This window comes from Alternaria infectoria (assembly GCF_024043175.1).
Source record: "Alternaria infectoria strain BMP 0036 chromosome Unknown scaffold_13, whole genome shotgun sequence".
Classification (NCBI taxonomy): Eukaryota; Fungi; Ascomycota; class Dothideomycetes; order Pleosporales; family Pleosporaceae; genus Alternaria; species Alternaria infectoria.
In genome coordinates, this window is record NW_026250702.1 from 814,343 (window position 1) to 828,506 (window position 14,164).

At 51.9% G+C, this 14,164-nt stretch overlaps 3 protein-coding genes across 3 annotated transcripts; 1 reads left to right on the forward strand and 2 right to left on the reverse strand.

The window, feature by feature from the left end:
- Nucleotides 1–932: 932 nt before the first annotated feature.
- Nucleotides 933–2,012, forward strand: J4E92_007765 (uncharacterized protein; the record flags this gene model as incomplete). The annotated part of the gene is made up of 2 exons (XM_051499128.1): nucleotides 933–940; nucleotides 1,091–2,012. 2 exons carry the CDS (start codon nucleotides 933–935, stop codon nucleotides 2,010–2,012), a joined length of 930 nt encoding a protein of 309 aa, XP_051350863.1.
- A 3,130-nt stretch (nucleotides 2,013–5,142) lies between these two features.
- Nucleotides 5,143–5,569, reverse strand: J4E92_007766 (uncharacterized protein; the record flags this gene model as incomplete). The annotated part of the gene is made up of 2 exons (XM_051499129.1): nucleotides 5,143–5,478; nucleotides 5,564–5,569. The coding sequence occupies 2 exons, from the start codon at nucleotides 5,567–5,569 to the stop codon at nucleotides 5,143–5,145; spliced, it is 342 nt and encodes a 113-aa protein (XP_051350864.1).
- Nucleotides 5,570–12,836: 7,267 nt separating this feature from the next.
- Nucleotides 12,837–13,741, reverse strand: J4E92_007767 (uncharacterized protein; the record flags this gene model as incomplete). Its single annotated transcript, XM_051499130.1, has 2 exons — nucleotides 12,837–13,144; nucleotides 13,192–13,741. The coding sequence occupies 2 exons, from the start codon at nucleotides 13,739–13,741 to the stop codon at nucleotides 12,837–12,839; spliced, it is 858 nt and encodes a 285-aa protein (XP_051350865.1).
- Between the last annotated feature and the right edge of the window lie 423 nt (nucleotides 13,742–14,164).

Sequence of the window (14,164 nt, forward strand, 5' to 3'; positions counted from 1 at the left end):
CGTTCCTGGCATTGGCCTATGCCTCTGCATGTGGGATCTCATTTCCGCGACTGAGGGTTTGATCGGTCACGGGACTGGGCTTGTCAATGTTAATAGTAGGTATTACTACATCCCTCGTGGAAACGCCGCTTACATGCAGCGCAGTTGAATTCCGCATGACTGTCTTCCGCCCTTTCCGTGGCGAAATCATCTACGGACGGATCAAGTCATCCAACGAAGAAGGCATCATTCTTGATCTGGAATTCACGTCGGAAGTCTTCGTCCCCTACCAAAATCTACCAGAGAACTCATCCTTCTCCAAAGCTGAGATGGTGTGGATCTGGAACTCTGAAGGCACAGAGCTTTTCTTCGATAAGGGCGAGCCAGTTCTGTTCAGGGTAGAGCATGAAGAGTGGTATGATCAGAGGCCGACCATTATAGAAAAGGATGAGAAGGGCGAGATCATTGAAGAGAGACCGACTGCCTGGAAGATAATAGTAAGTCGTGTACAATTTGGGTCTGAGATAATGTCTAACGTGAAGTCTAGGGCTCCATGGCTCAACCTGGTCTTGGTCCGACTCTTTGGTGGGCCGAAGGCGGAGAGGAAGAAGAGGGCGAGGAAGGCGATGTCGAAATGGAGGGCGCCGAGGAATGAGTGCTTCCAGCCAGCGAACATATGTCGCTTACCGAAATACCCAATCACAACGCACGCGCAACTCGACCCGTCGGTTTACTTGCATTCTGTATCTGTAGGGTCTAGGCAGAGCTTCGCGGTGCGCGTCATTACTACCATCATCATCTCCTTTCCCGAACCTTCTGAATGTTTGTTGACTTTTAGTTTGCTTTGGCTGGTTGGTCTTGTCTGCAACATATATTTCAATGCCAGAGCTGATGCAAGATCGATAATACCCCAGTAAACTCCAGCACAAATGGCGGTCTTCTACCACCACAAGATGTTTTCGTATACTATGGCTCTCAAAGACAGGTACTACCTACAAGATCTCTTCAGAACGCACCCCACTCTTACAGTCGACACCGAGCTCATGAATGCCAAAACATCCTTATCGTTCGATGTGGTGCAGCTATGTACAGCAATTTCACACGGCTGCAGCATTGATTCAGTAAGAACGTACATGGAGCACTACCGCAAAAACAATGCAGCATTCCAAGGAATGGTCAACCAGGCTATCCCCGTCCTCTACTACGCCATCGGTAGAAACTCGCCTGAGATGGTGAGCCTCCTTCTTGAGTATGGATTCAGTCCAGAGGGTTGTATCAACACGACTCATTTCATTCCTGCGCTCGCGTTCGCCGTCATACATGGCCATCTACAGCTACAAGACACGACCGAGATCGTGAAGGTGTTACTCGCAGGCGGTGCTGACCCAAAGTCCATACCAGAGGATATGTGGCAACGATACTTGGAACAGCCTTCGGAGGAGCGTCCGACCACCGTGAATTATACGGCAGCGTTCCTTCAGTGGTGCGGCAAACGCACACGTACCCATCTAGCACAGGGTCTCAACCTCACGCAGCGATACTACCTCCACAGAGCCAACTCAGCAAGGCCCTTTGAACCCAGGGAGATATCTGAAGCCAACCTTCATGATGCGGAGGGTATTTTAAAGCTCGCTTACCGTATCATTGGACAACTGCCCGTACTCCACGACCTTCAGCAGCAAATTCTCAACCAGATAGCGTCCAATGTAGACAACCCAGCTGCCCTAGTCATGGTGTTCGCCGGGCCCCCGGGACACGGCAAGACTGAGCTTGCAACGCAGCTTGGAGGCCTGCTGCGTGTTCCAACTACAACCATCGTATGTTCACAGATGAACACCGACACGGAGCTTCTGGGTTCAAGGAACGGTTACCACGGTTCGACACAGGGCTCTGCCCTCAACAACCACCTCTCAGACAACATCGGTGAGTGTTCGGTAGTCTTCCTCGATGAGTTTGACAAGAGCTCGCAAGCAGTCTACAACGCGCTTCTCACAATCATGTCAGAAGGTAAGCAAACAGGATATGTTTTCTGATGCGTCATAGTTGACTGACACGATTGATAGGCAAATATCAAGATCGAAGGCAGAATCGGATGATCGATTGCTCCAAGACTATCTAGGTTCTGGCAAGCAACTTGGGCGATGAAGCGATCACCACGTGCTACAAGCGTCAGCTGGAGCACTTGACGGATGACCAGAAGCAGAACGTCAATCTTGCGCCTCTCTTGCGTCAGCTTGCGGGTATCTTCAAAGGACGCTGGGGAGTACGTATTGACCATACTACCCTCTTTTAGCAAGACATTGAGAGGCTGACTTTGACAGGCCGCGTTCGAATCGCGCATCGATTGCATAGTTCCTTTCTTCCCCTTCTCGCCCGGCGAGCAAGCTGTCGTAGCACACAAGTTCCTCCGCGCTAATGCTGCAAGTGTCCGCAAAGACATCGACTTGCGCAAAGAAGTCCGACGACACATGGGCCACTGTCACATCGGCCTTCAAGAAGACGGTAAGCTTTGCAGCCGTTTGGCTGAGCGAGGGTACGACGTCAGCTCTGGGGCGCACGGGCTAAAACAGGAGGCGAGGAGGGTCCAGATCATGGCCCGCAAGGTATACAACACCATTCCTCATCTTGTGACGGAAGCGTCCAATGACGGCCCGTTGGAGAGACTGGAGGTCAAGCTCATGCACACTGGCCAGAAGGAGTATGAGGTTGGGGTGATTCTGAAGCGGGATTGATGAGATGGTAGAGAGAACGCATGCTGTCTGACAATTGAGAGATGACGGTTAAGGTCTATTGTTCGGTATCTCATTCATCACACTAACATGTCATCTATCGATGCTATCAAGTAAATCCAACATGTGTTTCTGACGTCTCATCCTTGCTGAAGATGTATTGGGTGTTGGCTGTGACGTATGTGACGATAGTGGCCGTTCATGGCTATGGCTTGCTTGCGGCGCAAGTGGAGCGACATATGTTGCAGTGCTGCTCATCGGTGGTCGTGGGTTTGAAGAGACAGACGACACAGACCAAGCTCTACCACTCTCAGCCTGACCTCGTGTGACCATAGAAGGGCGTATTCGGGAGGACACGGAATCAAGCTCGAATCTCGGCGGCGCGACTGATGTTTCGTAGGCGGTAGCGGTCGGCTCGCTGACCGTATGCGGGATGACAGGTCGGTGTCTTGGGATAGCCGGTAATTCTGAGGCAAATGTTGTGTTGTATGCTTGGCTCGCAGGCAACTCATAGTTAGTCGTTTGCGAACTGAGCCGTTGACTTCGTCTCGAAGTATGAGCTGGTTCGCTACCTGGCAGCTCTACTGCCAGATTCACATCCCCCATCAACTCCGATAATTTCTCAAACTTCTTGTCTTGGAAGACATGGGGTCTTGGGACTAGAGTTGGCGCGATAGGATGGAACGCATACGGATTTACTGGTCCGTCCGAGTTTGTGGCACTCATGAAGCTATCGCCTGCCAGTTCTGCGGGCACTTGATGCCTCTCTGGGTACATATAGGCCCGTGTGTCTTTTTCAGCTGACGGTATGATATGCGCATCATCACGGGCTTCACTCAACGATGACCGCGAGCTTCTAAGGCTCGGCTGATCAATGCTGAGATGACGCTTGGCATCTTCAGGGTATGCTTCCGAGCGGCGACTACACTGTTCAGCCAACGCATAAGTAGGAGGTGGACTGCTTGGTAAGTTGGGAGGCGATGGATATCCCGAGCTGTATGGCTTGTAGTCTCGGTGGTCTGGCATTACTTGCAGTTGTCCACATAACGATCGTAGGGTGGACTTCACCGCATCAATGGTCGACGCGTCTTGTGTGTATGGTGCTTCGGTAAAGAACGACTTCTGATTCGCTGGCCACGAAGTGTTGTTGGCAGGGTAAGATGTCGTTCGATTGTTGTCCCCCAAGAAGACCTTCGGTGAGCCATCACCCAGTTGAGCGTGGCCGGTTGATCTTCTGTGCCGCGACACGATGTCGTCAAAGTAGGTGGTATCTTGATACGTTGGAAGTGCCCCAGTACTTGGAAGGTCCTCCAAGCGATTAAGAAAGCTGAGTACATTCGACAACTGTTGATGGCATACCATGAGTTCGCTCTTGCGGTCCGCTAGTCGTTCTCGGTCTTTGAGAATGTGTCGAAGTTTCTGAGATTGGTCCAAGACATCGCGATGCTGCTCGACGCCGCTGCAGTCCACCCATCTGCCGATCTCCTCCAAGGCGGAGGTGGTGTTCTCGATACAACTCCGTATCCAAGGGAGTCTTTCGGGTGTGTTTGCGAGTTTTGTCCGTACCGAGCCAACGGCGACCAAACGCTCGACCTCGGACAGGTCGTTACGAACAATTCGTATCGTTCGCAAGAAGACTTCGCTCTCGCTTCCTATGTCTGCGCTACGTATCGCAAGATCAGCGAACTGAAACGCCTTGCTGACACTGGCGGATCTCGTGGGTATACCTGTTACATAGTAAGCTCTGCGCTGCGCTCTGATCGTACAGCATACATACCTATCAGTCCGCTCATATTATGAGACTCTGACTAGTTCGAATAGTAACGGAGAAGCTCCTCAGCGACGACTGATGCTTATGATGAAACGGAGATGCAGGTCGTGAAGACCATGTTCACGAACATGACAGCTGCCGGTGGGCGGCTCATAGACCCCCAACACTCTGTAAGCAGCGGAAGCACCAACAAGGCTGAACCTGCGGGTACTGGAAGACCCCTCATGCTGTGTCGCAGTGCTTCGAGAACCGATCTGCAGCTCAATGCTTCTTTCCACGGGCTGAGCTCATGCGTCTGCGACTAAACATAGGGTCATTACTCCGCGGGCCATGATGCCGGGCCTATACCAGATAATCGAACTCATCGAGCTAAGTATATCTCACGACCGAGTGGCTGCTGCGTGTGTGGCGATGGCGAGTCGCAGATTGGACGGAACAGAAAGGGACGCTCCTTCTCCGCGCCGGTGGCACTGGCGCTAAGACACATGGAGCTTAGTGCAAAAGCAAGCATCAACTTCGCTCTTCAGCCTCGTCCCTTCCTCCTGTGCGTTTTCACCCGCACCCATCGCCATATCCTAGACGCGTCTCAGCTGATGAACCGGTGCATTGCATACTGCATAAACTATCGATGAAACGCCATTTTCGCCCCACCACACCTCCTTCTCAAGCCGCAATCTCCTTTTCCAGCAACACGCGTGACGGCACCAGCACCTGCCCCTGGTCTCCGATAATCTGTAGCAATGCTGGGAACACCGCCAACCCCCCATGTTCGCTAGAAAACCCGAAACGGAAGACTCCGGGCTGTTCAAAGAGTAGGAACGCGAAGTTTGCCGATCGCGCAAGAATCATGTCCAGATTCTTGCGGCGCTGAGCTTCCAAGCCACTCTGCACGAAGGGCGCCACGACGGCATCTAGGTCTGCAGCCGCACTGGCGAATCTTTGGAACCGCTCTTGCGCATCCTGACCAACTCGACCATGCAGGAGCGCACCAGTCATGGTCTTCCATTGGCTGTACATGGCTGATTGCGCTGAGTTGTGAAGTTAGCTTCCTGTTCCAGAACTCGCAAGGCTGGGATGAGCTTACCGGCATTCTTACCGTCCTTTCCAGGAACGGCTGACGCGAGAGGCGCAAGCTCTCCCGGAAGCAAGCTCTCAGCGCGTTCTCCGGTGCATCTCGAGAGCACACTCCAGGCTACGATGAGGCGAAGCGTTTCGGCTCGGGTCGAGATATTCGAGAGCATGCTTGCAAGTACGGAAGAGCTTGTGCCAGTTGCAATCGCCAGCTCTTTCATATTTGCCTGGTTGATACTGCCTGCCGGAACGGGAGAAACATGGTAAAACTCTCGAACGTGGTTCTTGATGCTGTCCCGTATCTTCAAGGCTGCATCTGTGATGGTATCATCTGCTACAGGTTGAGGTAGCATATCGTCGATGTTTGAAGCATAAGCGCTGGTAGCGACAGTCGGGCCTTTCTCAACTTGCCCAGCAGCGCCATAGTTGTGAGCGGAAGGTGGTAGATGATTTGGCGTGGGACTGTATCTTCTCTGCTTCTGACGGCGTAGCAGGAAAAAGAACACGGCTCCAGCGATCAGCAAACCGGCGAGGAACATTCCAATGGCTACCCCGGCCACCGCACCTCCTGGAAGTCCTTCCGAAGTCGAAAGCGGTGCCGCCGACGCCGTTGCATTCCGACCCGTGGTGTTGCTAACAACTATGCCTTTGCTCGGTGATTGTTGAGGAGTGGGTGGTGATGTCGTTGGCGGCGTGGTCGAAACACATTTCGACTCCGTAGAGTTAATCCAAGTGAGGGCGCAAGTGGGTGCCGGGACATTTGTGTCCACTACTGCTGCAGGAGCAGAAGTTGAAGAATTGGGTAGCGATGTCACCTGGGAAGACGACGATGCCGATGCTGGTGTCGATGGTGTGGATGACAACGCTCCCCCGATCGCCGGCGCGGTCGAAGAACTTGGAGTCGCTTCCGGACTGGATTCCGCTACCCCGCTCATGATCTGTCTATTCGCAGACGTTCTCTTGGGATAAACACGTATGAAACTTCAGAAGACAACACAGGAGCGAAGATGTTGAGACTACCTAGGTATCGTCGACTGAAGCAAGGCAGGCGTACCGCAACCCGATAGCACAGCCCGAGCAGATATATGCATGCTTCAGCTGTACAACAGTAGCGCAGGCTTCGAAGCTCTGGCCGCATTATTGGTTCACCGGAAATGACAAATGTTGACGAGGCTGATACCAGTAATGTGGTGTTGAACTCTATGGTGTGGGGTCCAAATGCATTGTTGCTGAACGGTCACCAGCACGAGCCTGCGTGGCGTGTTACTACTGCATATCGGTCTGTCTCACCAAATCAACGTCGTGTAATACCGCCGCAAATGAATTGGTACCGCTGCAGACCCCACGTTGTACTTTTATGAGAATGGTCTCGACCTGTCGGCAAAAATGAAGTGTGAGGCTGAGCCAAGAGTGGCTTTCCAGAGGACAGGGAAGGCCGGCATATCTCAGCCTTGTCGTTTCTTGCACCTGAATCTCATACATGACAAACACCACTACGTGTTGCTGAAACTACGCGAAGCTATAGCACTCTTGTTGTTGTTACGAAGCAGGAATCGACTATCGTTTTAACCCGCGCTTTCATCATGGAATATTCACAAACTCGACCAGACTTAGTCGTATCCATCGATTTTGGAATGACATGTAGGTAGCGACTTGTGAGTTGACAAGATCTCAGCGCTCATAGGATGTACAGGTACTGGTGTCGCATACTGCAACGTAGCGACTGGGTCTGATAATGTACGGCACATTCAACGCTGGCCCGGAAGAACGCAAGCGAATGAGAACAAAGTAAGATCTTCGATGGTATAACATAAAGCCTAAGCTAACTTCGTGCAGGTGCCGACGTTGCTTGTATACCCACAGAACTCCGAAGCGCCGTCATCATGGGGATTTCTTGCTGAAACTGCACAAGAGAGCAGTGGTGCAGGTCACGAGAGCAGGGAATGGTTCAAGATCATGCTCGACGAGGACCTACTGGAACAAATGAGATCCAAGTCTAGTGAGCCATCGAAAGTACCACATATCCAAGAAGTAGAGAAATGGTAAGCTCGGTACTCGAAGTCGGTCCTGCAGTGAGCTGATGGTTTTCCAGGTACACGGATTATTTCAGCTACCTCTACCGTACGATCGAAGCGCGACTACGAGGCGAACTCGCAAGCCGATGGGAAGACGCGAACATCGAGTTCATCTTCTCGGTACCTACAACATGGAAACCTATACCCACTGTGGAACGATTCAGGAAGACGATATCCGCAGCTGGTTTTGGGTCGTGCGCCAGCCACACAGCATCAATAGGGCTGACGGAAGCTGAGGCGGCTGCGGTACATACGGCGCGGAGTATGCCTGGTATCTTCAAGGTGAGTCGCCTAGCAGATCATGATACTCTTGCCCAGACTATAACATTACCAACAGGAGAACGAGTTACTCTTCGTATGCGACGTGGGTGGAGGTACAACGGTGAGAAAGCATCGTAGTGCCGCTTCATGGCTAGTTCGCTTAGTGTTATAGGACCTATCGGTTTTCCGAGTGAAGAACACTCAAGGTGGCTCTCTTACTCTCGAACAGATTGATGTTGTATTCGGTAAGATTCTCGCAGCATTACACCTGTGCTATACTGACCTCACGGAGGTGCCACTATCGGAGCCGCACAACTCGACAGTCTATACGAAAAAGAGGTGCTACAGCGATTGGAGCATGCCGACCGACTTCAGCCAATGGGACTTCAGGACATACATCAGGCGGCATGGGAAATGCGAATCTCGAAGGAATACCAGAAGTTTGTTTGCATCATCGACAAGAGCGATGACAACCTAACTGACTGCTCAGTGCAAAATGCGATTACGGCTCGGAAGAATCTTTGATGGATACCGAGACCTTTGCGGTGCGGGTACCCAAGCTGGACAAGGCTTACAACAACCGAGAATGCGCTATTAGCGCCGGCGACATGTACTTCCAGCGGTTAGACTTACACATGAGACCTACTCGTGGTGTTCTTAACTGACACCTCTGTAGCGACGATTTGAAAGGCTTTTTCGACACTCAGGTATCTAAGCTTTTCGAAATGATGGACAAACAGCTCGCTCGTGTTCAGCAAAAGTTTCCATCCGAACAAGTGGTACGTCAACTTACATGTCACGCTATAATGTCACCGTCTCACCCAGTTCAGTCTCATCTCGTCCTGTCCGGAGGTCTCGGCAACTCCGCATACGTTCAAAACTGTCTACGAAGCCGATACGCATTCGGCAGCACGCCACACTCCAACGCACAGCATATGCAGATCCGCATCGCACCCGACCCGCAACTCGTGGTCTGCAAAGGCAACGTGGCCGACCGTATTCAGAAGCTCAAGACCGGTCAATCGGTGCTCGGGTGGCGATGTAGCCGTGCATCATACGGAACGATGTGTAAGATGCTGTACGACCCGTTCAACCTTGCGCATTTTGGGTTGAGGACGGAATTTGATCCTTTGGATAAGAAGGAATACGTCATGGACTGTATCGACTGGTTTATCAAGCAGGTAAGCGCACTCTATGGGTACAATATGATAACAAGACGCTGACTGTGTCAGGGCGAGCCAGTCTCGAGCGACTTCCCCATAGTAAAGAACTTTCAACGAAAGTGCCCACCAGCCTCGTCCAAGTACCCCAACCCACCGAGAATCTACCCCACGGAAGTAATATGCACAGAAGTCGACAAGTCTGAACTTCCAACAGTGAAAAATAACGGTAGGTGTACATCCCCGACATGACGAAACACAACACTAACATCATCAGCGTGCCGCTCAATCTGCAAGATCGAATCCGACTTCTCCTCCCTCCCACTTTCCCTCTTCAAACTAAAAAACCGACACTGGTGGAACTCCGGCCCGAAATACCATCGCATCAACTACGTCGTCAAAGTGAATCTCGGGCCCGCTGATGTTTCCTTCGAACTTTGGCACAACGGTGTCAAGCTTTCGAAGGATAACTCCATCAAGGTTGAGTGGCAAGCGAGTGCGCCGCCTGATCCGAACGCGACGACCATTGCGCCAGACTTCCCGATGAACAGTTTGCCGGCGGTATCGAGCTATGATGCAGCGCATCGCCGTACGGTGAGGTCGGTTGGGGATGGTGGCGGTAGGCTTGGGACGAATTGGGGGAAGTGGGAGAATAAGAATGGCGTGAGATCGCAGGTGATGTCGGCATCGCAGAATGGGTCCAGGGTGTGGTAGGAAACAGTATTGTTCGCCCCCATGCGCATCGTGGATGGGTTCGCTGAGGTTCAACTCATCGTACGCAGGTTGCGATTTTCGCGCGTTTGTCGTTCCCGGAGCCGTGTGTTGATCATGTTCCCATTTCTGTAGCGAAGTCGACCAGCGCCTATAACCGCAGGAACATGGTATTCCAAGTATACAACATGTTTATCGCAGAGTCTCCAACGTTCCTCTCAAACCCCGCCCATTCATCATAAGGTCTATCCAAATCACAGCATCGCACAACAGGAAAAATGCCGCAACCGCCATGAACATAACCATCAGAACGGCGAAAATTACGCCACAAGCGTAAAATAGCTGGCCGACTTTTTCTTCAACAGCAAATGGCGGATCGAACAGCTGGCACCGACATATAGGACATAAATGTCCACCTGGAGATTTAACGAGCTCGGCAAGGCAGTCTCGGCCCATAACGTGGTTGCAGGGAAGAAAGAGCATCCCGGCGTGAGTAGTGTTGTCATAGGGTTCCCAACAGAGGCAGCATGTGTTGTCGTTGAATGTGTCGGTCGGTACCGCCGGGAAGGTCCGCCAATTCAAGAATTCGTCTCTGGAGACGTAAAGGCCGAGGAAATTTTCGAACATGGCTGGTGTTTAGTTGGGTGGTAGGTCTGTAGAGTTTGTTCAGTACAGCACGGAATGCAAGGGCGAGTTCGTTTAGTACAGCACGGAATGCAAGGGCGTGTTAAGTATAGGTGAGCGGTGGGCAACCACGGATGAGGATGATGTTGGAAATGGTTGGTACCATCAAATCGATTTTCCACGCTGGACGAATGAGAAGAGAAGTCTTTGCGCACATTGGACAGTGGAGTGATAGAACCAAGGAACATGATATGATACAGAATATCAATTTACCTCAACGCGTAGAAGTACGCTTATTGCAGATGGATGCCTATAAACGACGCTTAAACATTCTCGTACCTATGCCGCTGAAAACCAACCCACTTATGGTCGGAGGTGGGCTTCAAAAATCGGCGGATTGTAGACGGTCCCTCCGTATAGCAAAGCTATTACGATCTGAGCAAAGCATAAGCGAACCAATATAACCGAGAATACGGTCGTTGAGAAGATGACACGGTCGCGCCGACTCAATAGTCCAAGGTCCATGCAACCCACGGGTACGCTAATTGCGATGGCGCAGAGAAACAGCACTGGAAGCTTCTGCCACTGCCATGGCGTCTGAAAAAGCTCGTCTACTAGGTAGAAAATGCTGGTCTTCACCGCCAAGGCTCTGGAACGTCCTGCTGAAATCATGAGATGAACATAGAGGGCTTGAACGATCGCGTAATTTCGCTTCCCCCGATCCAGCTGGGATTGCAACATCGGGTTCCTCGGATATATGTTTGTAAGCCGCCGTAAGACGAAGTCGATCTGGTAGCACACGTTCGACATGTAGAACCAGGAGTTGACGACCTTGACTGGAAACCTGATCCAGGCCGGAAGTCTATACCAGAACGGTTGGAGTGTGTACCAGAACGCCTGGAGTCGACTGAAGGCGAATATTGCCCAAATTTGCAGACGCATAAAGTTGTCCAGAAGGATACGCCAGAGGAAAACTTGAGGAGGAGGCTGAAACCATACTGCTCGGCAGATGGGACATTTGTCTCCATTCGGGGCGTCGATCATGTCTTCGAGGCAGACGTCTCCGAATACGTGATCGCAAGGCTGCACGCGAACAGCGCGATGATCTTCGTCGTATGGACCCCAACCTAAGAATATTAGTACATAGTTACATATCAAGATAGGGGGAAGTACTTACAGAACGTGCACTTGTCTTCGTAGAATTTGTCGTTCTCGCCAGCGCGAACGACATTCTTCTCCAGGAAGGTCTTCTTCGTAACACCGAATAGCTTTTCGAACATGGTTGTTGTTTAGGTTGTGGGGTGAGGTTGGGAAGCTGTTGTAAGGACCACGCGATTTTAAATAGTCGCGCAAACGTGTCAGTCCACTCCAATGTAGAGCAAAAATGATTGAAGGACAGGGCGCATTGTGAAATAACTCAAGTTGTTGGAGAGTGAAAGATAAGGTGAAATTGAGAGCGCATTCACTCGTAAGTACTGTGGTGACCCACAGGCGACGAGCCAACCACGCATCCCGCATTTCACACGACTCATACGCAAGGAAATACCCTACGAAAGAAAAAAGTATCGCAACTCCAAGAACCTTGGTCGTGATTGCTGCGTATAAGTACAGTTAATAAAGCGAGAGGTGACCATTGGGGATGTGTGAAGTGGCTGGTGTGGGCGCCACATCAAGCCGTCTACACCTAATGATCCAAACCTGTGGTATTCCTTTGTTCGGCATATTCCAAACTCGGACGACTGACCAAAGGAAAGAGATGAGTAGAAACCATGGTCGGCAGGCACGGAGGAAAGACGCGGGCAGTCTCCACGTGGATCCGCGTCACGGGCGCAGTTTAGCCGAGCACTAGCGCGCCGGCGCGCCAGCTACAAAACCCCGCCAAAAACTATTTCCTTGCTCCTCCAACGGCCTGCCTCGCCAACGCTGCGTTTCTTTGCACACCTACAGACACTCTTTCAAGAGCACGTCCTACCCTGCAAATGAGAAATTCGGAGTAATCTTCACTTTTTATCACGCCCACTTGTGGGCTGTACTGCTCGTAAGAGCCTGGCGTGACTCACGTCTGCATCCGGCATCAGAAAACTCAGGGCGCCAGAAAGCGCGACTTACTTGCTTCGGCGGGAGGGAGCGTGGAACTGGTGTCCCTATGGGAGTCGGTGCGAAGATTGTGTGCTTTGATCCTTCGGGTGAGAGGTGACACTGTAGTACAATACGCAGCATACTTGACCTTGAGTAGCCTTTTGGGTGAAAGAGGGCACGGTATCATTCGATTCTGATTACTCTGGCGAGGCAGGCCGTTCACCTTTTTTCCCTCTATGTAAGTGCGCTCTGCGCTGTCTCCTCTGGTTCGAGGATACTGCTAATAATAACTCATGCGAACGCACCGACACGAATCTAACGACACGAAGCCTGGCGAGCACTGCGCGATTTCCCTCTTGCCTTCTACCTGGGGCGCTTACTCCTGCGTCTCCGATGCCACGTCCTTCTCTAGCGCATACATGATGTCTGTCCGCAACGTATACTTAGTTCCCTTCACAACGTCATCGCCCGAGTGAATGAGGAAGCGATGCTGGAAGAGCAGGACACGTCCGGCCTTTGGCTCGACGTCTATACGGCTCTTCATACTGCCATTGAAGAATGTAGTGGCGCCACCCTCGAGCTGTTTCTCTCCGCTCTTCGATACCGCGTCATTCAGGTAGAGATGCAAGGTGAAATAAGAGCGCTCGGTGCCGTCGGGCGTTTCGTAGGTCCCATCGCAATGCGCTGATCTAGTCAGCAGCTATAGTCGCAAGATGCAATGCAATACATACGTTTGAAATACTCCCCGCCGATGTACTTGAGATAGCGTCCGCGTTCATTGAGTCTGGTCACCTTCCATGTCTCGCCGCGTCTCGCTGGGCCGTTGCCTGTGACGTCGACCCAGTTGTGCAATCGATGGATTTCAGGCACCGACGCCTCTATCCTCGCCCACAGCTTGGCCATGATCTCTTTGTTGTCCCAGATAATGCGGCCACACTTTCTGGTGTCCTCATACATAGCCTGCATGCCTCCACCAACGTTGACCAGAGCCCTTTCCCACTTGCCGTTTGTTGTCGCCTCGGCTGCTTGCACCAAAGTGTTGCACTCGTCTTCGGAGAGGACACCATCAAGTATGACAGCCCATGAGTTTTCGTCTTCCAACAGGCCAGCCTTTTTGAAATCAATTTTGGACCTGGTCAAATTGGGCGCTGGGCCTTCGAGGAAACCATCAGGCAGCGTATATGTGGAGGGAGGGGGGCTGGGCTGGACGGATGTCCGACCTTCGTGGGTGCGAAGCAGGTCCTCCTTCAAGTCGGCGGGTAAGGTTCTGGTAGCTGCCATTGTTGATAGATGTCGCACTGAAACTCTGAATGCGCGCAAAGGAAGCATGTCCTGAAATGAAATTTTGAATCAATGCGGACTATAAAGGCTGCGCCGGGCTGTGAAACCAGCTGACTGCTGCCTGGAAGCCATCGATCCATACGAGGAACATGGAGGCCACAAGGCGTCTATCGTGCATTTCCTGCATATCGACCACAAGGAACGCGTGAAGGCTCTTACGAGCGACTTCCTGCTCATCTTATGCCTTGGTCGCCCTGGAAGAAACAAGCAGTAGCCCCATGACGCGGGTCCCTGGCGTGGCCACGGGACGATGATCGGCGAAAAGAAAGCACAGTAGCTGGACAAATGACTTCTAGAGACACGGCCGCCGCCTTCTGCGCTGTGTTCTCAACGTTTCACCTACCATGGGTGACAGCTGCCTTG